This window comes from Aplidium turbinatum, chromosome 13, assembly GCF_918807975.1.
Source record: "Aplidium turbinatum chromosome 13, kaAplTurb1.1, whole genome shotgun sequence".
Taxonomy (NCBI): Eukaryota; Metazoa; Chordata; class Ascidiacea; order Aplousobranchia; family Polyclinidae; genus Aplidium; species Aplidium turbinatum.
This window is the reverse complement of record NC_137484.1, coordinates 10,268,863-10,293,417: the sequence shown is the minus strand read 5'-3', so window position 1 is coordinate 10,293,417 and position 24,555 is coordinate 10,268,863. Positions and strand designations below refer to the sequence as shown.

The 24,555-nt window shown below is 39.6% G+C and overlaps 1 protein-coding gene across 1 annotated transcript in view; it reads right to left on the bottom strand.

The window, feature by feature from the left end:
- Window positions 1-3,277: 3,277 nt before the first annotated feature.
- Window positions 3,278-24,555, bottom strand: part of LOC145782158 (receptor-type tyrosine-protein phosphatase delta-like) — a 48,649-nt gene continuing 27,371 nt past the window's right edge. Inside the window, exons 9-38 of the mRNA XM_082593918.1 lie at window positions 22,863-22,978; window positions 21,980-22,126; window positions 21,373-21,525; window positions 20,745-20,896; window positions 19,973-20,123; window positions 19,287-19,589; window positions 17,984-18,195; window positions 17,096-17,213; window positions 16,460-16,571; window positions 16,148-16,302; window positions 15,590-15,866; window positions 14,993-15,202; window positions 14,627-14,745; window positions 14,082-14,229; window positions 13,669-13,789; window positions 13,402-13,563; window positions 12,878-13,089; window positions 12,356-12,483; window positions 12,073-12,170; window positions 11,459-11,631; window positions 10,805-10,931; window positions 10,361-10,480; window positions 9,649-9,803; window positions 9,257-9,380; window positions 8,592-8,753; window positions 7,816-7,994; window positions 6,780-6,906; window positions 6,450-6,560; window positions 5,995-6,252; window positions 3,278-4,939 (exon numbers count right to left, since the gene is read on the bottom strand). Coding sequence (XP_082450044.1) covers window positions 4,820-4,939; window positions 5,995-6,252; window positions 6,450-6,560; window positions 6,780-6,906; window positions 7,816-7,994; window positions 8,592-8,753; window positions 9,257-9,380; window positions 9,649-9,803; window positions 10,361-10,480; window positions 10,805-10,931; window positions 11,459-11,631; window positions 12,073-12,170; window positions 12,356-12,483; window positions 12,878-13,089; window positions 13,402-13,563; window positions 13,669-13,789; window positions 14,082-14,229; window positions 14,627-14,745; window positions 14,993-15,202; window positions 15,590-15,866; window positions 16,148-16,302; window positions 16,460-16,571; window positions 17,096-17,213; window positions 17,984-18,195; window positions 19,287-19,589; window positions 19,973-20,123; window positions 20,745-20,896; window positions 21,373-21,525; window positions 21,980-22,126; window positions 22,863-22,978 — 4,750 coding nt within the window. The 3' untranslated portion in view covers window positions 3,278-4,819. The remainder of the gene's footprint in view (window positions 4,940-5,994; window positions 6,253-6,449; window positions 6,561-6,779; window positions 6,907-7,815; window positions 7,995-8,591; window positions 8,754-9,256; window positions 9,381-9,648; window positions 9,804-10,360; window positions 10,481-10,804; window positions 10,932-11,458; window positions 11,632-12,072; window positions 12,171-12,355; window positions 12,484-12,877; window positions 13,090-13,401; window positions 13,564-13,668; window positions 13,790-14,081; window positions 14,230-14,626; window positions 14,746-14,992; window positions 15,203-15,589; window positions 15,867-16,147; window positions 16,303-16,459; window positions 16,572-17,095; window positions 17,214-17,983; window positions 18,196-19,286; window positions 19,590-19,972; window positions 20,124-20,744; window positions 20,897-21,372; window positions 21,526-21,979; window positions 22,127-22,862; window positions 22,979-24,555) is intronic.

Below are 24,555 nucleotides of genomic sequence, written 5' to 3'. Positions count from 1 at the left end.
CCTCCTCCCCTTAACTGTAGAGTAGATTTAAATCAAATATAGTTATTACTTTCTAAAACCTCTACAGCCTGTTTGCCTGTTTCAATCTAAAAAGTGATCATCAGATGGTGCTTATTCAAATAGAATCCAAATCAAAATTCAAATAGAGTAGATTTAAATATATGCAAGACAAGTTGCTAATCTTGTTTAAACGAGACAAGCATATTTTACTGATAAAATCTGTAGGTCACATTTTGTTTGACACCTTTTTTAACACGTGATATTTTGTTGTTAGTATTTAACAAATAAAAGGAACTTTAATTCGTATCAATTCACAAGCTTTTTAGTATAATGATGTCCGCCCAGTTAGCTCAGTAGTTACGGGCCCGCTTCAAGATCACGCGGCGCTGGTTCGACTCTCGGAGTGTGCGCTTGAGCAACGCACTTTCCGGACTGCTCTCCATTCAGCACCACTTAGTGAATGGAATAATTCCCCGGCAACAACACTTCAACAATCGGAAAACTTCATTCTGCCAATCTCGGTAACCGGCCCTGCGTCAAGAGCCTCTACAAGTGTGCGAAACTACCAGGAATAACCTATCAAGGCTTTGTCAGTCCAAGGATAAAGATTCAAAAACCAAACCAAACCAACCAAACCTAACCTACTCCTTACGTCTTATGTACATTGCACAAAACCATTAAAAATGCCAGTTTGTGAAACCCATTTTGCATTGCAGAGTGTTTTTAATAAAAATATATTTAACTGACCTGGGTAGAAGTTTGCAGCACAATATATCAAAGCCGAAAAATCGAAGAATATTAAACCAACTTTTAAACTGCACATCTTGAGAAGTGTAGGACCGACTAAGGCACTCACCAATGTAAGGCTAAACAAAACAGTCAGTCCAACTGCTCCTGCGATTAAAAAACTTACACCAGTTAGGCTATCTTCAGCATGGATAGGCTACTGCATAGTTTGAGGTACAGTAGGCTGTTACTTTGATACGAGCGTTCGGAGTATCTATAAACCCTGGCCCCAGAAAATTTTATAGATCCCGAGTCTCCGGGAACCGTAAAAAACACGTCGTATCCTTTGGAGTCTTGTTCTGCTACATTGCCTTTGCATTTATTCCAGAGTTTTATGTTCAGGTGGAAACTACCATTCCATGATTTTTTTTCCCTGAAGTAACTTAATGTCTTACTGGGATTGTTTGATCCAATTAGGCTCGAAAGCCTGCTTTAGGCTACTATTAATGCTTTTGAGGTTTGAAACATTCGCTTAATGTAAAAAAAGCTATTAAAGTCATCTTCAGAACAAGATGACAATCGAGTAATAGTCTACTTTATGTCTATTCGGCTTGTAAGGAACAAATTAGAGAAAGTACATACCTAGGCCATCTTTAACATAAAAACTTGTTTGGAAGCTCAAAAGAGTGAAACGTCCGCAACTGACCAAGGAAATTCCAATGAGATGGATTACAAAAAATATTTTCACTTCTCGTGTGGTTGGATTCAAAGATAGCTGTCTCTTCATGCCTATACTTTGATTTCAGCCTGGCTATTGTAATCTATTCTATTGCAGATTCGATATCTGCAAACGAAGAGGGTTAAATTGCTGTTACAACTGCAACCTCTCTTGTCAACAGTTATTTTAACTAAAACAACTGATTCGAGACAAGCAAAACAAAGATGAATGAAAATGGTAAATGTTACGTTGTCTTTCTGTAAAGTTGGTAACATGGTGAGTTGGTTACTCAGTCAATAAACATCCAAACTTTTCCATATTCAGCGTAGCATCTCAAGTTTTATATGTTCTTTACTTACTTTTTCAAAAAAACATGTGGAAGAAATTGCGTTGGCCTACTGTAACATACCTACCGCACACGCTTCTTATTGCTATGAGAAAGTGAATTGACGTTAGCTGATGAAAAGTTGATAGGCTTCTTTTCACCTGACCTTCTTAACATTTTCAAACTCAAGTGAACTTTAACATGTAAAAAAATTCAAAATAATTTCTGTTTTCTTTACAGCAACTCATAGAAAGTTGCATTTGGTTTGAGTGACACATTCTGATACAAAAACTCACACAGTGTTCCTTGTGGGGAACAACTCATCACGTATTTTTTGTAAACTTTGAATAAAAACATCAAATCACAGAAAAAAGGTGACATAAACCATAATTTGCTCAATGCCGCGAAAGTGCGTCTTTATTGTTGAGACATGTTTGGGAATCAACTCTAATTTTAACCAAAACTACCGTATGGCAACTAACAATTTCACTGAACTTAAGGGCCACCTGGGCTGTACAACGCATTCATATATTCAGTGAAGGTGATAATTTCAACGCTTTTGTTTAAACTTCAAAAAACATTCCTTTTAAATTTATATACAAATATTTAACGTTGATCGTCCCGAATGCAAAAACTTCAAAAAGGCCTCATCATTGTTTGAAGGACAGAATCTTGCGTGGAGTCAAGGTTGTCTCGAGAGATACTGGTAGCCTACCTTAAACCAGTGTCGTGTGTTTCTGAGCACGGCGCTCTGTTCCTCAAGCATTCTACTCCGTTAATTATTGCCTTGTTTTCTACACGCTTTGGTTCTACGCTTTCTTCAACAATTCATTCGTTCAGTTCTGTTGTTGCAGCATTGTGTACTGTAGGAAGGAGTTATTTATGTATTCTTTTCATTTGCAGATGTAGTTGCTTTTTATTTTAATAAAGCCTAATCAAGGTTGTTATACAAGTGTATTAAGTTCACTTCAACCAGCTGAAAACTGAAATTTGGCTTTTTTATAAATCCAATTCAAAATAATAATTTCAAATCAGAAAAAATTAAAGTAGGTATTAAAATATAGCCTAAGCTCATGACCAGAGCCTTATTATTGAATTATAAAATAGGCTGTATGTATTATGTATGGATTTCTTTTGTAATCAAATAAATTATAATAACCTTATTTTTAAAGGTAAAATACAATGCGAAATGGATTTTAAAACGTTTGGCCAGAGTGCATTGCTAAGGCAAAAGTATTGACACAGATGAGATTCGTCTCGTCAAATAAGATTTATCTCATGTGCAACTGACCAACTAAATAATAGTCGTCTAAACAATTTTTCAAAACAATGTCGCACTGCAATATACGTATTAACCCGCGATGATATATAATAATATAGAAAATGCATAAAAAAACTGCCTCCCATAACCTGCAACAAAACGATGCTTTGATCTGGCATAAAAACCGGTTCGCGCAAACCGACTAAATCTAACCGCTAACTATTTTATTTAATCACAAGGCAATGCAGACAATCGTGTGCCTCAATGTATTGATACTGATGATGTGCAGCTTGCTAAATGGCTTTACGACGGATGACATGCCAGTCGTAAACGTCAAAAACTTTGAACACGTGTTTTTTACACAGTGAGAAAGATGCAGCAAACAAGTTAATTGTCGCACTCTTAGTAGCTTATGGCGCAATGTTTTGGTAAGGACTGCACAGGTCAAAATAACCGAAATATTCGATTTGTTGTTTTGTTTTGCACTGATTCAACGTAGGGTTTCGTTAAAGTCCACACACACAGTTCAGAGGTTTAAGCATCAGTAAAAGTGGCTTAAAAGTCAAAAATAAACAACAAACACTGTACAAAAATCTCAACTACGCCATGGTGTTGGTGGTGTAATAGAAATATGGGTACAAGCAACATTCTTCATATATAAGGGCGCACTCCAAAATTTATACCATTTCTACGTCTTACAAAGCGAACCATGCAGTAATCCAACACAATCAAGTTCTGTCACCAGAGCACTTGCACTTGATTCCTGTTTGCAATGAATGATGGACAATATAGAAATATCCAGCATTTGTTTACTCTGATTTGTCAAGACAACTCGACAAGTCATTCCGTAACTTCTGCAGGGTCATCTGGATGAGGCCTATTGAAAGCTTAACACAAATAACTCTTGACAAGTTTGTGTAATATTTCTCACAAACACGTTCGTCTGCAAGTATTCAACGTCTACAGACGCTCACTTAAATTGCAGATTTGCCAGCTGTGCAACTACAAATAGGTATTTGAAAATAAATTTCTGAAGCTCACAAAACGACCCTAATCATAAAGATTGAAACTTAGACACGCAATAACTGACCATGTTGGTCGCCATGGCACAAAAGTACGTATATCACCACTCTAAAAAGTAACAATTAAAAAAGTTAGTCCAAAAACAACGCGTTTTTGGTAGGCTTAAATGAAAAAATACAAAAAGTACAATTGTATAAAACAGAAACTACTCAGGCAATCCACAAGTACCCATGAGTTGACAGTCGAGTAGATTCACTCAAATGTGTCGTTTGCAACGATGCAAATATACACAGAATACATGACAATACGAAAAATAAATAAATCAAACTAGAAAGATCAACAAAAGCATGATTTCACGTACTAGTAATTGTACTATGTGTTATTCATTTTGCAAGTGTACATTGTTAATGCTTTTTGCTCGGACAACACGTTTTGACTGCCATTGTACAGTATGTCTTTTGTACATAGGCATTCTATCGTAACATCGTCATTACAATGCTTTCGTCAAAATAATTTTCCTTCGTTGCATTGCAGAGAATCAACGCATAGCGTACCATTTAGCTTTAGCCTCAAAACTAACGGTATGATAACATGTTGAATAAAAAACAGTAGCCTGTTTGACATGCACAGGGCAAGTTTCAGACGTATCGTAAAATCTGTACTTTCACCTATCTTTCAAAGCCCTTGGTTGAAAAAAAGACCGCTTTTCTTGCGTTTCAAAAACGCTCGGAAAATAAAGTCTTATTTGGCGGTGTTTTAAGCGGTGTCATCCGGTGGTGTAGTGATCAAACGAACCAAGGTACTCCAGAGCGGCTCGATAACAAAATTGGTATTGGTCTTCAGTTTGAACCATCGCGGGCCTTTGAGTACGAAGTGTCTTGACAGTCTGAAAATATATATTTTGAATACATTTCATCGAGAATTTTTTTTTGTAAAGGGTGAGAATTGGAGAGCGTCTAAAAGACGCTCATCAGGTTGTTGGTTAGACAGTCGTTCAGAGCAGGCAACACCACGGCCGACTAAAATACGGCCAAATATGTTGTTATTTGGGAAATTTCTAAAAATTTTAATTGTTACAATCATAGCCATGACAAGCCTGCTATTTTCCCATTCCCAGAAGTATGTAAAATAAGCAATATGTGCACCTGGATATATTTCTAATGTGTTAGCCGGAGATTAGGTATGCACGTTGAGCAAAATTTATGCAATAATAATGTAAAATATGTAAGACATTCCAACTGAATCCTGGAGGTAGTTTCATCATGCAATCTTGCATTGCAGGATCTTTCACCAATAGCCATATTTTACATGCAAATTTAAGCTTGGCAAAAAAAACAACAAACCAAAATCCAAACTTGCATATCAGATGAACAGTTTATAACGTAGAATCCACAAAATCCTTGATATTTCAAATTGAACATGCAATTGCACCAAAAGTGATATATCAAATGATGAGACCGCCTCCAGGATGCAGTTGGAAAGCTTTACATCTTACATTAGTATTGCGTAATATAGTGAATGTACACACCTACTGTAATGTCCAATTAAACAAGTCAAATAGATGTCCAGGGGCAAATACCGTTGTTTTTACATACATTTAGAAATGGGAAGATGGCAGGTTTGTCATGGCTGTGATTGTAACAATTAAGACTCTTAAAAATTTTTCCCAAATTGCAACATCTTCGGCGTGTTCTAGTAGGCCATGGTAACACATTTGAGACATGCTTCACGATAAACATGGAAATGGAGCTCGTTACCTTCTCGATCAGTGAATTTAAATCTTTAACCACTGTGCTTAAATTTAGACGTGATAAAGCAAAATTGAGGAAGGCCGGAATGACAACACAAGAAAATATAAGATGATAAAATATAAAAATACATAAAATATAAATATGACTACTAAAAAAATATGCTTTTTTATTACAAAAGAAGGTTACATACTTGAAACATATCGACAACATTTTCAAATCTCATCCGTTCCAATGCAATGCTCAGTGTCACAAAAACACCGGTTCTGCCCACACCAGCGCTGCAGTGGATCGTGATCGGCCCCTCTTGGCCGAACTGCTCTTTTGTTTTGTGAACTTGGCCGATGAAATCGATGAAACCCTCCCCTGACCTCGGCACCCCTTGCTCGGGCCAGTCTGTGAATTGAAATTGGCGCACGGTCCGCGATTGCCCGTCTCTTGCGTCTGTCACCTGTTGCGGTAGATCAACAAAGAAGATAAATAGATAGGTACGCTTTGTCAATTTTAAAGTGTTTTTTTTTCTACAAGTATCTCTAGCGTTTAGTAACAAAGCGTGATAGAAGTATTTGACCTAAACCAAACTTTTAATCAAAATATATGTTCACTTTGTTCACCCAAACAAAACGCGCTACAGTCAGACAGACATACCTTAAATTCTCTCAGGACGTATTGTTGCATGCTGTACTCTGACATAGGGTCCACGACGAAGTACTGGTAGCGTGCTGACCGTTCAGTTGGCCAGTACTGATGACATTTATCCTATTGTACAAACATGACAATTTTAAATAAATAAAGAGAAAATATTAACACTTTAACAAACAAGCAAGATATAAATATAAATTATAATGGATGAAGAAATGCAAAGATCGATTAATCCTGTAAGCGTGTTTGTAATTTGCAGGTCGCCGCAGCAGATGAGGTTTATTAACCAATCATACGGCAAGATTCAAATCAGCTGATTGCAGTCATGCTACTCACGCGTCCGTTCTCTCTCAATTTGGTCAACATCACTACAATCGTTGAGTTGTGCTCCCACAGCATCCTCCAGAAGTCATCCGTGCTCTCAGGAAGGGGCCCTTGCGTTGCAATGTAAGCATGCTTTTGCCTGACAAAGAAAATTAAACACTTCATAAAGTATTTCTCAACAGATTGGTTGAAAATAATATTACATAAAAAAATATAAATGTAACTACGAGAGCTTTCGAGTCTAGACATGCCAGGGTTCTGTAAACTAAATTTCAAACGAAAGATGATAAATGCAACTTAGTGTGCAATAACTCACAGGGTGAGCAATTCTCCAGCATTCTGGTAAATTTAGCCTTTTTGTGAATATAGAGTTAATTTTTGAACTTCCGTCGATTTTTCCTATAACTGTGATTCTGTGAATTACTTCACAGTGTGCAAAAATGTCTCCCTAAGCAGATATCAGTCACCGAAGCCTGGTGCGTCTTAGGGTTTGCGGGACAGAAAAATATTTGTTTACGCTTTCATCGAGTATTGCTTCAATAGACTTAATAGATATTTTCAGAATACGGTAGACTGTTGACAAAACTGATTCACATACTTAAATATAAGCATCGGAGGGGCTGTGAGAAGATTGTCTCAAAACTAAGCTTTGGGCACAAACAAGGCCAGTTCCTTTCTCTCGGCCACCTTTCCTTTAGAACATCGCCCACCTAATTTAATACACCCTGGTGAAGTAAGCTTGTTTTTCAACAACCAACGCAATTAGGGGGTTGAACCAGGATCGCATAATTTGAAAGCGAGCATCGCATCTGCTGCGCCATCCATGGCAATCACGACGCTGAAGTGGGTGTTCTTATAAAAACAGTAAACATCGAACAAGCCCCAACATTCATGACGTAACGTAGAAAGTGGACAGCAAAACGTAAACGTAAAACTTAGTCAAAGCTAAAAAATGGGTTGTTAAATGAATTTGCATCAGTTAAGAGAGGCTGCGAGTGAGAAACCGATGCATAAGAGTGGTTTAGGTCTCTTAAAGCCTAAGTCCTACCTGTAGCCGTCCAAAAAATTAGCGTTGATGTAATCAGAACCCTCCAGGCCTCGTACAGGCTGCAGACAGACCCGTGTTCCTTCATAAGGTAAAATATTGACCAGTCTGTTCTTGAACTTGTTGCAAGGGAGGTTGGCACTTACGAACCTGCTCGACGGAGCTTTGTTGCCAGCAAGACGCTGTGGAAGACATAACAACGCTTTCAAACTCCAGCGTTCACATTAAGCAACTTTTGGGACATTGTTCGATTACAAGTTGTCGGGAACCAAAAGAATTATTGATATATACTGTATAACATATCGAAACAACGATGATTTCAGGAGTTGGATGCACCAAGAGCAGATTATCCACGGATAAAGAAAATCAACGAATTAAGCAGTTTATGCAGACCACAGTTTTCTATATTCACCAACCGTAATCCGTTGATTAAAATTACCGATTACTGACCCATAGGTTAACTTTGCACAAACTGATACTCGATTAATTAATCAGACAATTAGCTTAATCAACCGCTTAATCGATGGCTTGAAAGATCTTCTGCCGGTGTATCCAACCCTAATTGACACCGCTATTCGTGTGATGAACAAGGCAGCGTCTGTTGTTCATTTCTACCTTTACCAGTTGATTCGATGAAGCCTCATTTCAGTAATTTGTTGAGCAAAAGTCGTTTTTGATAAATTGTCACTGTGAACGAAATGTTATTTGTCTGTTTCTCTTACTGCGAAAACAATAACTGGTTTAAACAACTGAATTAAAAACACAATTCAAACAAGCACCTTGAATTCCAACTCCATTCCAGTAACAAGGTTTCCGTCTTCTGGGGTGGTGAGCACTTGAAGATGACTATATAAATTTCGCGCTGGCAACTCTGTGTTTCCACATTCTATCGCTTCCAATATCGCTTCATGAACGAAGACATATTGTTCTTCCGTTTGCACCTAAGTAAAAACCTCCACTACTTAAACAGCTCTAAAACATGCACTATAGTTTCCAATGGTTAAGCTTTAAAGACAAAAATATCAATGTTTGGTCTTCTATGTAATCTGTAGCGTTGCTTGCATCAAGGCTAAGTTGTTCTTATATGGAATATGGATAGTATAACTGAAAAAGAGTAAGCTGTAGGCTATTACACAAGTTTCTCCCTATTGGTTATTCTTCGTATTGCTGAAACACAGCTTTCGTGCTTTTTATTGCACAAGATTTTTGGTATAGCTCGGTAAGCTGATGCATATAAACATTAAACAACTTATCCCAGGTGACGCTAAAGACATTCTAACCATAGCGTTAGTTAATCAATTATAAATATAGCTAAATTAAGTCAATTCAGTTATATCAATGCCAACTTCATATCTCAACCTTAGTCATTCACTTTCTTTAGAGTGCAATGACATTTAATCCATGAAATTATTATCGTCTTACTTCAAGTAGCAGATCTGCTTACCATGTAATTTCTCTCCGCCCTCATGCAGGTAACTTGTCCGTATATATCGACCGTATTTTCGTTCCGCATCCTCTCCAGCATGGTATCGATGCAGATGAAGCATCCAGCACGTCCAACACCAGCACTGTCAGATTGAAATGTTAGAATAATATATAAAAAAAAATGTATGGGGACGTTAACTAGAAAGCGGCAGTACCAATCAATTTGTCTTTTCAAACAAGATTTTTTAAGCAAAATTTGGGCAATTATTTGAGGAATTTCATTCGGAAAAACGACGTGGTTGGCTTGCAGGCTATGCAACGTGGAACCAAAGCAAATAATGGCAACCAGAATTATTTTCTGCTGATAGAAACCAAGGTAAAATGCTTGTTCAAGTTGGTATGACCACTCACCTGCAGTGCACGACCATAGGTCTGATCTCGGGTTGTTGAAATGACCTGACCCGTCTCATGAAGTTCAAAACCGGCGTAGGATGCTCTGGAACCCCGTGGTCTGGCCAAGCGGTGTATTGGAAGTGCTTGATATTGCGTCGGTCGTTTGAGCCGCTCTAAAAACAGTTGGAACGTCAAGTTTTGATAAAGACGTTCGGACTATGTTTGACGGCGGTAACACAATATGATACCCCTGAATCTACGGATATTAAAAAATATATTTTTGTTGCTTATTGGTTAGTACGTCCGCCTCTGAATCGGTAGGCTTGGGTTTGATACCCTGTCGGGTCATGCCAAAGACTTTTTAAAAATGGTACTGAATCTAGTTCCTGCTTGGCACTGAGCAATGGAATGGATTCCGGTAATATGTACTCAGTTGCGCCTCTATACGGCTGAATTGACACTGTCTGCTTTTGTAAAGCGCTGAGGAGCAACGCATTCTGCGATGGATACAGCGCTATATGAATACAAGCATTATTATTATAAATTACCTCTTTTCATCAGCCTTCCGGCGTAATCTACAGTTTTCAAAAACAATTTCTTAGATATGGACATTGGTAAATAAATACTGAAAAATTTTTGGTGTTCATTAGGGTTATTACATTTTCTATCAGCAGTTGCAACGTTTATCTGATGGTGATCGTAAATGTTAAGAAAATAACATGCAATTTACATTGAAAAGACTAAACGTCCGGACACAGTATGTTGCCAGTTCAACTTCATCCATGAGGGACACTTTCAAAAGCCCATACGTCTCACTGCCCTGTGATGGCCAGTACTGGTCGCACTTCACCTGAAAATTGAAAAAAAAATACCTGCCTGTCATCACACTGATATAACACATGGTAAACAAAGTGAATTACTTTTGTATGATCAACATTGTAATTTGTTATCCACATAAAGTCATCAAACGTTAGAGAATCTAAATAAATTGCTGTGCATCTGTGGTAAAATAGAAACATTTGACTGAACTGATTCGGAGGTTGAAACTTGGTGGCCTCTCAACCGCACATTGTGAAATTAAATTCAAACCACTTGTGATGCAAAAAAACAACTTTCTGCAATAGCTAGCCCAGTAAACTCATGTCACAATAAAAGCAATTGATTGCGTTCTCACTTTGGATCTTTCTTCACATTTGGTCATCATGATGATGACAGAAGATCCCTGCTCCCAGACCATGCGCCAGAAGTCCGATGCAGTGTCTCGGGTGGGTCCTTGAGTGGCGATGTAGGCATGCTGTCGTCTGCCAATTTGGAACATAATTAAAAGATTAGCCCACAGCGTAATTTCCATATTATGATTTCTGGCAGCGTTAAAACGTTTATTTGAGTAAATAAAACACAAACTAAACAGTGTTTTGGCACAATGAACAAGACTCGTTATAAAGGCAAACGTTTGAAGATTGGTCCAGCGTAATCTCAATTGAAAAAATAGAATGGAAGCACTGCGGCTCCTTCCACACAACAATATGATACAGTATACCAAACAACATAATTGTGAAGTAGATTAACTTCGATATCGCCGACTATTGGATATTTTTAACTTTTTGTTGAGTTCACTCCAAACTATTTCGATGGTTTGCATTTCAAAAACAAACAAGCTACATGTAAGTGCCAATCAGGATCAGAGTGATTACTTTTTTTAATAAAAAAAACACATTAACTCCTCAGGGAATCGAACCCGCGAATTGAAGTGATTGGAACAATGCGACCAAACAACACAGAAATCAAAAGTGAAGAGCAGACAGGTTTGAAACTCTAAGCTGCTCACCTGTAGCCGCTAATGTAGTTAGCGTTAATGTAGTCAGAGTCAGGTACCCCCTCCAAAGGGGAGAGTGTGACTCTAGAATGGTCGTAAGCAATCACATTGGCATAGCGATTCTTGGACTTGTTGGCTTCCGAGGTGGAATGGACCCACATAAACTGCTGGCCTGGGTCTATTGACTGTAAGAAAATAATCATCAAAATGACTCTCAGATAAACATGAAAAACAACGTGATAAAAACCAGGTTAATCACCACTCTTAGAATAATCTTTGTGAATTTCATGTGGTCTAAAAAATGAATAACTAACTTAATCTATGATCCCAAAATTTACTTCAAACTCCACAAAAGTTTGGGAGGAGATGGATTTGTAATGTCATAATAATTATTACAGCTTCAGCAATGGATTAGCAGCATATACACTCAAATAGTTCGGTGAACCTCACACAAAAGCACAAACAATAGCAATAATTTACAGTGATAATGTAGCTTAGAACCGAACTCCACTTGCAATCCAATGTAAAATATATTGTAAAACAAAGAAATCAAAAAGTCGTTTTTTTGTTGATTTACGATAAATCGTCGTAACATGACGTTGTGTAACGGTTAAATGAATACATACTTCGTATTCTTGAGAAAACTTGAGGTTATCATTTGCTCGTAGCCTTTCGCAGTGGGCCGCCATTTGCGAGAGTAAGATTGGCGGATGGTTCATCATTCCTTAATGCAAAACAAAACGTTATAGGCTACAGATTTGGTGATGGAAGAAGCGGTAAGCTTAAATCATTTGCTAACTTTACGTAACATTAATGTAGGTAGACGATTAAAATGCTGCAGAAATAGCAAAACTTTTTTGTGTTGAAACTTTTCATAATTCCAGTGAACAATTGAAGCGATTCTGGCACCTGGAGTTTGACAAGTTTGTCTCCGCTCTTCAATGGGGTCGCATTCCACGCGCTGTTTGCTCCCAGTATGCTTCACAACGGCTGGTGCGCTGTACTTAACAGCAGGTCCGCCCTTTTTACGTTGCTTTCTGTGAATTTAGCATAAATAAGCAAATCTGTCGCTCTCTTGTACAAAAAACTACCAAACTAAAAAGAAATTGAGAAGCGAAAGTGCAAAAACGACTTTCAATTACATATCAATTTTTTAACCGTTCCTTATGTGATTGAAAATTTTTGGCACTAACTAACTAACAAAAACAATTAACAAAGCTTCCCCGTGAGTGTTGAAATGACAACTTACAACATCCATTACAGCATCATCACAAAGGACTTACTTTTTTCTCGGACTTCTTCCAAGAATCCAGCGTGAAAGATCAAAGGTTAAAGTTTAAAGGTGAGAAAAACGAAAAAGGACATTACGCACAACGCCAAATCTTGTAAATAATTTTTGTATATTAAAAACTTGCGTGTAACTTCACTCACTTCATGACGCAAACAATGACGATGACAATAACGACAATGACGACGGCGGCAGCGACGGGACCGATGATCCAAAGTTGACTCGAGGCTTCGTCTTCTGTGATCCCACTTCTGTTGTCGTCTTGAGAAAGAGGAGTCGGATTGACGAAGGGGAACTTCGAAATTCTAGGGATCCGAATGACTTCGGAAAAGGGAGATGAGGAAAATGAGAAGACCTGTCAAGAAGACTATGTTCAAAAAGATTTTTAAAACCAAACGTCGGGTGGATTTTTTATTCAATTTATCATTCTGCATGATTTCTATTAATCAGATGCTCTGAGTAACTGATTAGAATGCTCTCAGTAACACAAATATAAACCATAAACTAATTATTCGTGTGGGCTATCAAACGCTGTTCCTTTGTAGTTCCGCTAGACAAAATATTGTCTGTGATCATTAACATCCTACTTTAATCAACGAGCATTACCGGGTAATCAAAAACAAATATTTAACATTGGTAACATTGCAAGTCAGGTCAATAGCCCAACCTGTGATTTATGGATGACGCGCAGAAATATCCGAAACGCTCCGCCACGCGCCAATGCTTGGTTAATGTAGCCACCGTAAGAGGCGCCATCCCCAAGGCTAAATCTCATATCCGGTTCGATTGAGTTGAATTCTGCCGTGATATACGGACGCGGCAGAGACGCCTGAAAAAAAATGGAGCTTTCTTAAATTTTTATGCTGATTTAAGGCAAAATTGTTGCAAAAACATGAAGATTAACCAAAAAAGATTACACGAATGCTTGTCCAACCTGGCGACGTTTTCTTTGGGTCCCGGATGTGAAGGAATTCCTCACAATTTCTTGATGGCTGTAACTGTCTGTGTCTAAACTGGCTTGGCCATCACGCAGAGGGACAACAATTAGAGAGTACCTGAATAGCACATAAACACCGCTGTGTTACTTCTACCATACTTGACGAAATATCAACCAACTCCGTTACATTCACTGCTCTTATCTTAAATGCTTCCAGCAGAATCTAACATTAATCGACTTTGTGACGGGGGTAAAGACGAATAGCATCTCCGTGCATGCTGATGTGCAATTTGTAGCTATGTATAGCACACACAGTTTGTTCGGTAGCATGGGCTATTTGCTATTAACGTGAGCAACAGACCTATGTGGTTCAAAGTTTAAACGGGCAAAACTATGTATAAGTGACTCACTTGTTCACATTGTCAGCCTCATTGGGACGTTCCAATACAACCACAACAGTGCCATTGTTCCTGACGGTCCATACCGACGGCGGCACCGATACAAAGTCCGGGGAAGTACGTCCAGATACCCAAGATGAACCTACTTGTACGGAAGCACCTGGACACGAAAGTAGATCGCAATGAAATCACACATCCAGAACAGTGACCTAAAGTTCTCCAAGCACGTGGCTACAACACGCGTTGATAGTCAATTTACATTGTTTTTATGATTTAACTAGTGCTATTACAGTACATTGCTAAACTAAGTAGTAAGTAGGCGTAATTGTTAAAGGAAAGGCGGTCGAGAGAAAAGAACTGGCCACCACCCTACTTTCGTTAATGCCGAATGCCAAGTATAATGAGAACCTTATCTTCTCATTCTACGAGTATGGGACCACCGTTACCTTTTCATTACATTGCTAACTTAAATCTTAGTGAAATTTGCTGATTTAAACCCGAATAACAACAATTTTAACAAACTAGCGTAAAACGCAAGATACTGTAGTTTGAGATACCTTCATTGATAGCATATGTTGTCACAGTAAAATTGTAAGTGGAACTTGGTGATAAGTGAGCTATTGCAACGTTATTTTGTGTCGTTTCAAGGTGTTTGAGTTGATCCAAATCAGAAAGCCTGAGGACGATACAAATAATCAACTGATATCCCAAAAGTAATCCCACAACAAATACTTAAAATCATGTCATATGAAAAAAGAAGATGAATAGCATTCCACAGCAAATTTAAAACTGCGATAAACAGCTTGCTAGATTCAAATCTAACACCACATGTAGATCTAGGTTGAAGGGTTAGTATCATAATAATTCTTCTATCACTTGTACTATCATTTTGTTATTGCAAATCCAAACAACTTTATGCTTACTGGTAACTGATGACATAGCGATCCAACGGTAAGCCATCAAGATTATTCCAACGCAGCCATAGTGTATCAGACGAGGCTTCTACAACAGAAAGTTCGGCCACCTCGGTTTTGGAATCCAAAGATTTGCCACGCTCACCGACAGTAACGACGACAGCTGGGCTTCTAGGTCCTACACCAGCTTCAGTTTTGGCCGCCACTTGGAACTCATATCTGAGGAAAAATGACCACATTTGGAGAACCATTGGATGACCATTTGGACGACCACGTTTGACAAGGATGACACTGTTGAGAAGGAGCGATCTTTCTGGCGTCAGCACTACCTGACTACTCACTATAGGACAGCGAGCATTGTGTTTCGCTAACCATACCGGTGTAGCCTCCACACTAACCATCAAGACTTTTCCCAAAAAACATGCGTTTCTCGGCAGTCGAGTGTAGCAAGAATTGAGTCAATTCTTGCTACACTCGACTGCCGAGAAACACAAGAATGACATTGACGTTTGAAGAATGATGATTAGACCATAAAAAATAAAAATTAGCATTAAAAATGGCAATGGAGATTACCAGTCGCTTCACAAAATAACAAAACAAACTTACACTTCTCTAAATTTAACGTCCATGAAGTGAAACGGCGAGGTCAGAGCAGGCAGACTTTTGTAATCACTTTCAATTACATCGAACTTTCTGTAGTAGATTATATATCCCGTGATCTGCCCGTTGGCGGCAGATCTGGCAAGGAGAGACCACCTCAGCTTGATGGCATACTCCCCAGCAGACGAGGGGGACGGTACAACCTCTCCCTCAAAATTTCGGGGCGCTTCGGCGGGGGGTAAGGGGGGCAAGGACAAACGAACTGTAGCTTCTTGGCTGGCACCTACAAAAATGCCAAAAATCATCACTACCATCGAATTAAAAAACTGATTTTATTACAATACATCGGGCATAAGCAAGATATTATCCAAAAAGTAATTATTATGTACAATCACGGCGACAACCTATCTTCAAGTTGCAGTATAGTAGAGGTATTGCGTTCCAATGACATGAAATTGTACCATAAATAACTTGAAAAATTTGAAGTTGTCGGATTTGTAACTCAACCATCATGTCTGCAAACGTTACGCTAAATCAATGCAAAATGAACGGCCAACTAGTTACCTTCGCTGTTCGATGCAGATAACTTCAAGGTGTACGCCCATCCAGGTACAATGTTGTCTTTTGCTGTGGGTGCAAAACGCTTGATGGTGTGGTCAAATCGCCGAATTTCCCACGGTGATGATGTCATTTGTGAATTGACGGTACAGTTGTCGCACCTGAAAGTTTTTCACCAACAATGTTCTTTCAAGCAAATGCACATTAAAGTCAATTAATTATTTTTCACAAAAGCAACTTCAACAGAAAGTACTGTTTTTTCTTACTGTCCAAGCAAGAACGCAGAATCATGAACAATTTTAGACATGAATGTTCTACCTGTATTTGAGAGTGTACCCCACAATGTGCCCGTTCGTCGACTGAGGCGGATTCCAAGTTATAACAGGTTTTCCGCTACTCGTTGATGCAACCAATGCAGGAGTGGATGGTGCTGAAAAACACCAATTTTTAGCAACGCTTAATGTTTTCTATTGAACAATGATGATGATGATGATGATTGCGTATGAGCGATCTTTCCAGGCTAGATTGGAGGGCAGGAAATCTTCAGCCACTCAGCAGTCTCGTCGTCCAGGATTCTCAGACCATGCGCACCGTGTGGAGGCCGGTGGATTAGGCAGTGGTGGATGACATGGTCTGCAGTCTGTTCCGTGGCACCACACTCGCATTCTGGTGAAGGAGCCAGGCCCCACTTGTGCATGTCCGAACGAAAGCGGAATGTAACACACAAAATAGCAAACAAAAAGTCTTTCAACATTGTAGACTTTCAGCGCAAATGCTGCGATAACTTTGACGCGTAAACATCATGACGTCAGGAAAATTTTTAAAAATTCAATCTGACAGATAATTAATCAACCTACATTAGATCCAATGAAGCTGCTTTGGTGCACCAGCAATGTGGACAAGAAAAGATGCTTTTGCAAAATATGTCTACTTTGACTAAGCAGTAAGCATTACCTTCTCCTCTGGTGGTAACATATTGAACTTCGCTTAGAACTCCAGCACCTCTCACGGTGAAAGCCGCCACAGAAATAGAATACTTGGTTTTGGGTTTCAAACCACCAACCACGTAAACCTGAAGCAGCAACAGTGGTTGTTTAATAAGTATGATTTCGTTTACAAAACTATTAAGTCGTAGATTTTCATTTGCCTCTAGCTCTAGCACTAGGTCAACGGCAGAAAAGTCTATCACACAATGGCAATCTGTCCAGTGTTCTTTACTGTACTTATGTGACATGGCTAACATGGTCAGGGCCGTTGAGAGGATAATTCGGGCCCAGTACCAATAATACTGTCGTGCGCCAATTCAAGATACTTATTAAGAAAAAAAAACAATATATCCAAAGAATTCATGGTGGTTTCTTCAAACTCCTGGGCCCCTTGGAAAGGTTTTGGACCCCTAAAACCATGCTGGGCCCGGGTCTAAAAGTACCCTTTGGACCCCTCCCTTGTCAACACTACTGGGCATGGCCACCACTCTGTATTTTTCTCGCGCTTTAAACTAAATGTGCAAGACTTCATTCTCATTTCATAGCGATATGTATCAAATTTTATGACATAATTTACAGCGGTTGAAGATGACAGATTGGACTGTCTAAAGTTCTAAACTACTGACTACTGTATAGGGTGCTTAAGCTTGACTTTGTAAGACTTAAACTGTGTCGTACAAAATCTAACCATTAATGCTAACGTCAGGTCTTAGCAAACCCTAAAATACAATCGAAGCATAACTAAAACACTAACATCGAACACCAGTCCTTGATACTACTGCCTTTGTAATTCTTACGACATTGGATGGAGCTTTTAAGAAAAATGGAATCATTGTTAAAATTGCATAATACTCACCAGAGGTCGGTCATCCCTCATGTCGGTTAATTCCCCTTCGAAGATGTTTACAATTTTGGTTCGACCCATCTTGGCACCGGACATTGCGTACACCACCTGGTAGCCTCTAATGTGTCCGCTGCGTAACTCGGGTGACAGAGGCATCCAGCTCACTTGCACAGCAGTGGCGTTGATTGGAGCAACGGATACATTTGTAGGTGAGCCGCCAGGAGCTAAAAATATTAAACTATGTTTAGAACATAACCTTTAATGTGAATGTCATTGTTGTTTGTCGTATCCAGGCTTACACCCGGTGGTTGAAGATTTAGATTAAGTGGACGGGAAGGCAAGGAAGCCAATCTTCGTGTCCACCTTCAGGCATGCCTTTAAGTGTCCTGCCACAGACACAGCCGCATGCTCGAGCGGCTGTGTCTGTCATTGATAGGATGTTGTAGCCTATAAATGAGCATTGCAACAATTTACGCATGCCTTCTTGAACCTTCCTTATTTTAGATTATTCTCAAGCAACATATTAAATTGACAGCAAACACACTTTTGTATATAATGAGATTTTTTGTGAAATCAAGTCGCAGCTTCTGAATACAGTTATAGAATTTTTATGTAGTGCTTTGCAAATTAACTGATCAGCCAATTTATGCTCGAGGTTTGTGACTCCACAATGCAAGCAGAGCTATCCACGACGTTAAACTTCAGTCTACCAACACAACCATGCGATGATTGTTATGATGTAACAGTACAATATGTTGGGTGTCTGACAATGCAAGTTCCTAGAGAGCAAATCCGTCGATTTTACACTCGATGATTTTCGTCGATGATTCAACGTCTGCAGACGTTGAATCTATGTAAAATTGACGGATTTGCTGTCTGGGTTGAGTTTCCAATACTACAGTACATTGTGGGTAACGTGTTAGTTTCGTAAGTTCATTCAACTGCTTAAGACCCCACCCTCCGGAAATGTCCCTCGCAAGACTTGCGTGGGTCCGGCTTAACCGCCTACGAACCGGCGTCGGTCGCTTTCGTTCAGACATGTGCAGATGGGGCCTGGCTCCCTCACCGGGATGCGAGTGTGGCGCCACAGACCAGACAGTAGACCATGTCGTCCATGACTGCCCAATCCATCAACCACCATATGGAACGCTTGGACTGAAGGCCCTGGATGACGAAACTGTCAAGTGGCTGATGACATCATGCCCAAACATATAGTCCGGAAGAACAGCTCATACGACGAAGACGAATTGCTTAAGAGTTACAAATTATAAGACATAAGAAAACAATACAGTTCTTTCCATTGCACAGTACCCACTTGATTCAGCAGTGGATGCAACTAACACTTCGCTTCTTGGTCCTTCACCGACTTCTGTTGAAGCGCTCACACGAACATTGTATGCCGTGTACGCTTGCAAACCTCGGATTGTGGCGGAATCAGCATCCGCTTCTACTCGGATAGCTGAAGGGCTTCCTCTACTGGCGGCAGACGACTCGTAGTAAAGTGTAAACCCGGTCAAGACGCCATTTTGATTTTCTGTCGGTGGTGGAGACCAGCGTATGAGAATGGAGCTTTCGTCGACAGGAACAGCGGCGATGTTCTGCGGGGCGGCCGATGGTGCTATTCGAGGCGAAAGACAAGGAAGTATATTATAATTGCTCGGGCTTTGAGACCAGTTGCGTTACGGAGCGAAAAAGCGTTATTTCGGTTAAAAAATATTTCTTTGATATACTGATGATTGAAGCATACAGTAAAGATAAACAACAGACAATAACTGTTCATGCGCACATTTTGGCAACGTTAGGGATGCGACAAAGTTCAGAAAACGTACAACACGCAAACCTACATACAACACAGCTAACAAAATAAGAACCGTCAATAGAACAAATATGAATCTGAATAATACAGCAGACTTACAAACTGAGTCATTTATTCTTTTAAAAACTAAACATTTTCTGAAGATTCCTTCAGATAATTTCAGATTTTACGTGTCACCTACTGACCGTCAGGCAAAGTTGGAACAGATATCGTTGCAGTGTACGCCCCTTTTCCAATCACTGTTTGGCCAACAAGCTTGATGTAGTAAATGGTGTTGGGGTACAAATTCGTCAGAGTAAATTCTTGAACAGGTGTGAATGTTATTTGAGTTGGTTTCTGTAGTAAAATCCAAGCAGAGTTAAAAGTAAGCTAATCGTAAGCTAAATAGTATCAAATTAATTACAGCAACAGACATCACATTTATGTCATCTTAACTACAGCATCACAATCATAAAATTCCAGCTCATTTAAAACATAGTTTATGGTGGTAGTCTGCGTACAGACCATGTTGGTCATTCATGTGAACAAAATAGGTGTTGTGCATGAGATGTTTGGAACAAGTGTTGCGATTCGGTCAGAATACTTGGTCCACGAATACGTATGTACTAAAGAACTAACAATGGAGACTTATGAAGACTAAAATAGCAGGCTCGTAGCCACGATGCCAAAACAATACATTTTGTCCAAAAAGCCTTTTTGAGTTGCTCAAGGCCGTTCGAAGGTGCCTTGTTTTAAGGAAGTCAATAAAAATGGAAGGGTTTTTAAGAGTAAACATTAGACAATGCCGCACTGTCGAACACATTGATCATTTCGGAGTTTTAAGCACTCTCGTTTGAAAATTGTTGACCATACAGCCATTCCTACCCAGACAGCAAACCAGTCGTGTACAGACGTTAAATCAATGTACAAAGCGACTGATCTGTTGTCTGACTAAATGCTATTATGACAATGTCTCACCTTACACATGACGACGTTGCAGTTATAGCTGATGCTGTAGCTGGTGACTTCATAATCGCCATTTGTTTCACCCCATTTTGGCTCCTCCCAGAACAGCTGGATGCTCTTGCTTGATAGCGCGGCTCCTCGGAAGTTTCGTGGTTGAGAAGGAACTACACAATGAAGCATGGGAAATGAAATAATTCCCAACACTAAAATGAAAGAATCCCTGTATGTGCTTACCGGACTGACAAAGCTTTGATAGGTTATTCCTGGTAGTTTCGCATACTTGTAGAGGCTCTTGACGCAGGGCGGGTTACCGAGATTGGCAGAGTGAAGTTTTCCGATTGTTGAAGTGTTGTTGGCGAGGCAATATTCCATTCACTAGGTGCCGCTGAATGAAGAGCAGTCCTGAAGTTGATCCGTTGCTCAATGCGTTGCTCAAGCGCACACCCCGAGAGTCGAACCAGCGCCACGTGACCTTAAGCCGGGTGCATAACCACTGAGCTAACGGGGCGGACTGATTGTCTACAAGCATGCGATTGCAAAACTGGCGGAATTAGCTCTCAAAAAAGCTGTCTCAATCCGAGGATAATGGTTTCCACAATCAAACAATCAAAACTTAAATAAAGCTTCGGTCTTTTCACACCTCCTTGCCGGGTTTTCACCATTACAGGTTGTGATAACGGTGATTCCCCCGCCGAATTGACAGCTGATACACGGATGACGTAGGTGACGAAGGGAGTGAGACTACTTACGGACGTGAGACGATTGGCACCACTGGTGGAAAGCACCCTCCATTCTGTAACACAAGCTTGTGTTTAGTGTTGTTTGTTTCAGCACTTGAGATAAAAAACGGTTTGGCTTTTACAGTAGAATGTTTGTTAACTCATGAATCAAGTTTGGGGCTGGACCATGCCCATTCAAGTCAGACGGTCCGATATTTCGAACCATTTGGTTGTAAATTAAGTATTTCTGGTAAATATTTAAACTTTTTGCCAACTACGGGTTCTGTAGTTGTTAAAAGCCATAAAATAATTAAAACATTTAAGTTTATTGTTCAGAAAAATAAAAATTACTTCTTGGTTGATCGTATTTAACCATGTTTTTATCACAGCGGCTTCGTCACAGTTACCCAGCTAGAAAATCAGCCTGTTATCTGCCGACGTTGAATCAGTGTCAGAAAGAGTTGATTTCTTGGATCAGTATCAAACCGTTTCAACTCTCTTATGCCTGAAAACAGCTTAACCAATTACCTGTCACAGGCAGCACAGGATCGCTGATGTAATAAATCTGATACTGTTTGATCACACCGTTGGGTTGTTTTGGCTCCAACCATGACACCATTACTGTGTTGGTGCCATACAAGTAAGCGTTGACATCAGTCGGTGGACTTTCTGGAGCTGAAACCACAAAGCAGATGATTCTAATGACATACAAAGTCTGAAAATATGCGAAACGAATTGAAAACTACGGTACTGTTTGAAGTATTGCTAGCAGCCGAAAGTATGTAAATTGTCCCCGGCAAAAAGTTAGTTTTTAAGAAGTGTATCATGCGTATTTTCTAAAAAAGGTATCGCCTTGTAGCACTTTCATGATATTTTACAAACTTCAACACAATCAAGCCACTAACTTTCGCTCACCATGAGATATTTTGTTTTTATTTTATTTATTGAAATTTTATTTTGTATGTTATTTGCTCTGAGGATGCGCATTGTCATGGTGCGCGAAACGTCAGTGAAGCAATAAACCATCTTGTTTGTTGTTAATTTTACTTTCAATTTCATCAGATGAACGTAGCAACTAGTGCTAGAAACGATGAGATATTACAATTGATAAAAACGTAAAATTGATGGGGGAAAACTCAAAGGGAGCGAAATTAACTAACCAGTAACCAAGTATCTTCGGTGCTATATCCGTTATCCATGCATTACCTTACTTAGAATTATGCCGAATCTCTCAAACCTTTGTAAAGGCCACCAAGCTGATGGATCACATTGAATCGAAAACCATGCGATCTTATATTGATTTCGTGAAATAGCATGTACATTCTTAAAAAAGGGTGAAATGATATTTCCTAAGTGATGACGGGGCGATGGAACTACAAAAGTTTGAGAACCACTGGTTTGGGTCACCTACTTGCTTCTCTTGTGGTTAAGTAAACAACTTCGCTTTTGCTTCCTTCACCCTGTTGATTGACAGCAGACACGCGGAACTCGTATTCGGTAAACGCTTCCAACCCAGGAACAGTGAAGCTGAAGAAAGTGAAAATCGTGTAAACGCAGTCAGAAGCGAAGTTGCACTTGCAATACGCTACAAAGGTGTGTCTGAAAATCGAGATTCCAAAACATAACCGAGCCTTTGTTTCACTCTGCCACAGCAGCACCTTGTTAATCCGGACTAGGCTACTTGGTGCTGGTCTAGCGAGGTTTTCGGATAAACGAAATTGGAAGAATGCACCAGGGTCTTCACCATGCGAATGGCAGAGATGTGAACAAAGCCAAAGGTAGATATGCTTTAGGGGGGAAACCGGGTAAAACTGGGGGAAACAGGGGAAACCCTTAAAACTTCTAAATGTGTTGTTTGCGGAGTTTCTTATGCAATATAATGACTAGCCAGCTGTTTAGCTGTTATCTCATGACATTTTCCATCTGAATTGCATCAATACTTAGATAAAATAGATAAAGCTTCGGATCATCACAGAGTGATATTTCAGGTTTTTCTTGACACTTTCTCAATGCGTACTGACTCACTATCTGCTGGCAGGACCAAACTACCAATAGTAATTTCTTATTGAATTCAGATGGTCTACCTCCAGCTAAAAGACCACGCCAGTCAGTGTTGTGCTGTTGTGACTAATTGCTTCAGTTTAAATTGCAGCTTGCAAACCAACTGATATCTTCCAGCACTTTGCCGGAAAGCAGTAGAGGTCGTCCACATAGCCTTCCCAGTCCGAGTCCCTCAGTGGTAAGCACTTTCCTAAAACGCTTCCTCGCACAGAAAAAAAAGAAAGGCCTCAAAAACGATGTCTAGTGTGCTACTCTCAGGGAAGGAGAAAAGTGAGAAGAAAAATAGAGAAAAATCAAGAGAGAATGTTGATCAGTTTCAAAAATATATGACTTTGTCTGCAGATGAGCAAGAAACTGCACGCACCTTTGTTTTTGAAAAAGGTGACAATTTATTCTCCTACTGGCAGGATATGAAACTAAGGAATAAGGAGACATCTATTTTTCCAAACATCTCTTTTATCAAATCAATAAAAAAATTGTCACCTAGTGCTTAAATTAGGGCTGGGGAGCCACTGCAAAAAAGCATAGGCTCCGGCTCCAGCTCCGGAGCTATCAAGCATTCATCCACCAGCTCCAGCTCCGGAGCTATAAACTTTTAAATAGCGGCTCCGGCTTCATTAAGAGCTCCGGCTCCATTTCACAACAGTAGGCTACTTTTTTTCAGCAATTTAAAAAAAATTCTGCAAAGTTTTCTGGTAAAAACTTTTGGACAAATCCTGATGCTTTTATCTGACTTATTCTTTTAAGCGGTACGGTATGCGCTTAACCGATGTTTTTACTTAACATCAGATTGGATTTGGTTTGGGATTTCAGGTTTCGATTCAAATAAACGATTAATACGTTTAAGCAGTATACTATTAACCGATTTCGTCTGTATTCAATACTGGAGCTGGAGCTGATAAATATTTTGTAGCTCCAGCTCCGGCTCCACAAGAAATGTTTAAAAAGGCTCCAGCTCCGGAGAAAATGCTTGGCTCCAGCTCCGGCTCCCCAGCCCTGGCTTAAATATTGGCAATACATAAGAAAAGTTGCAAACAATGAGC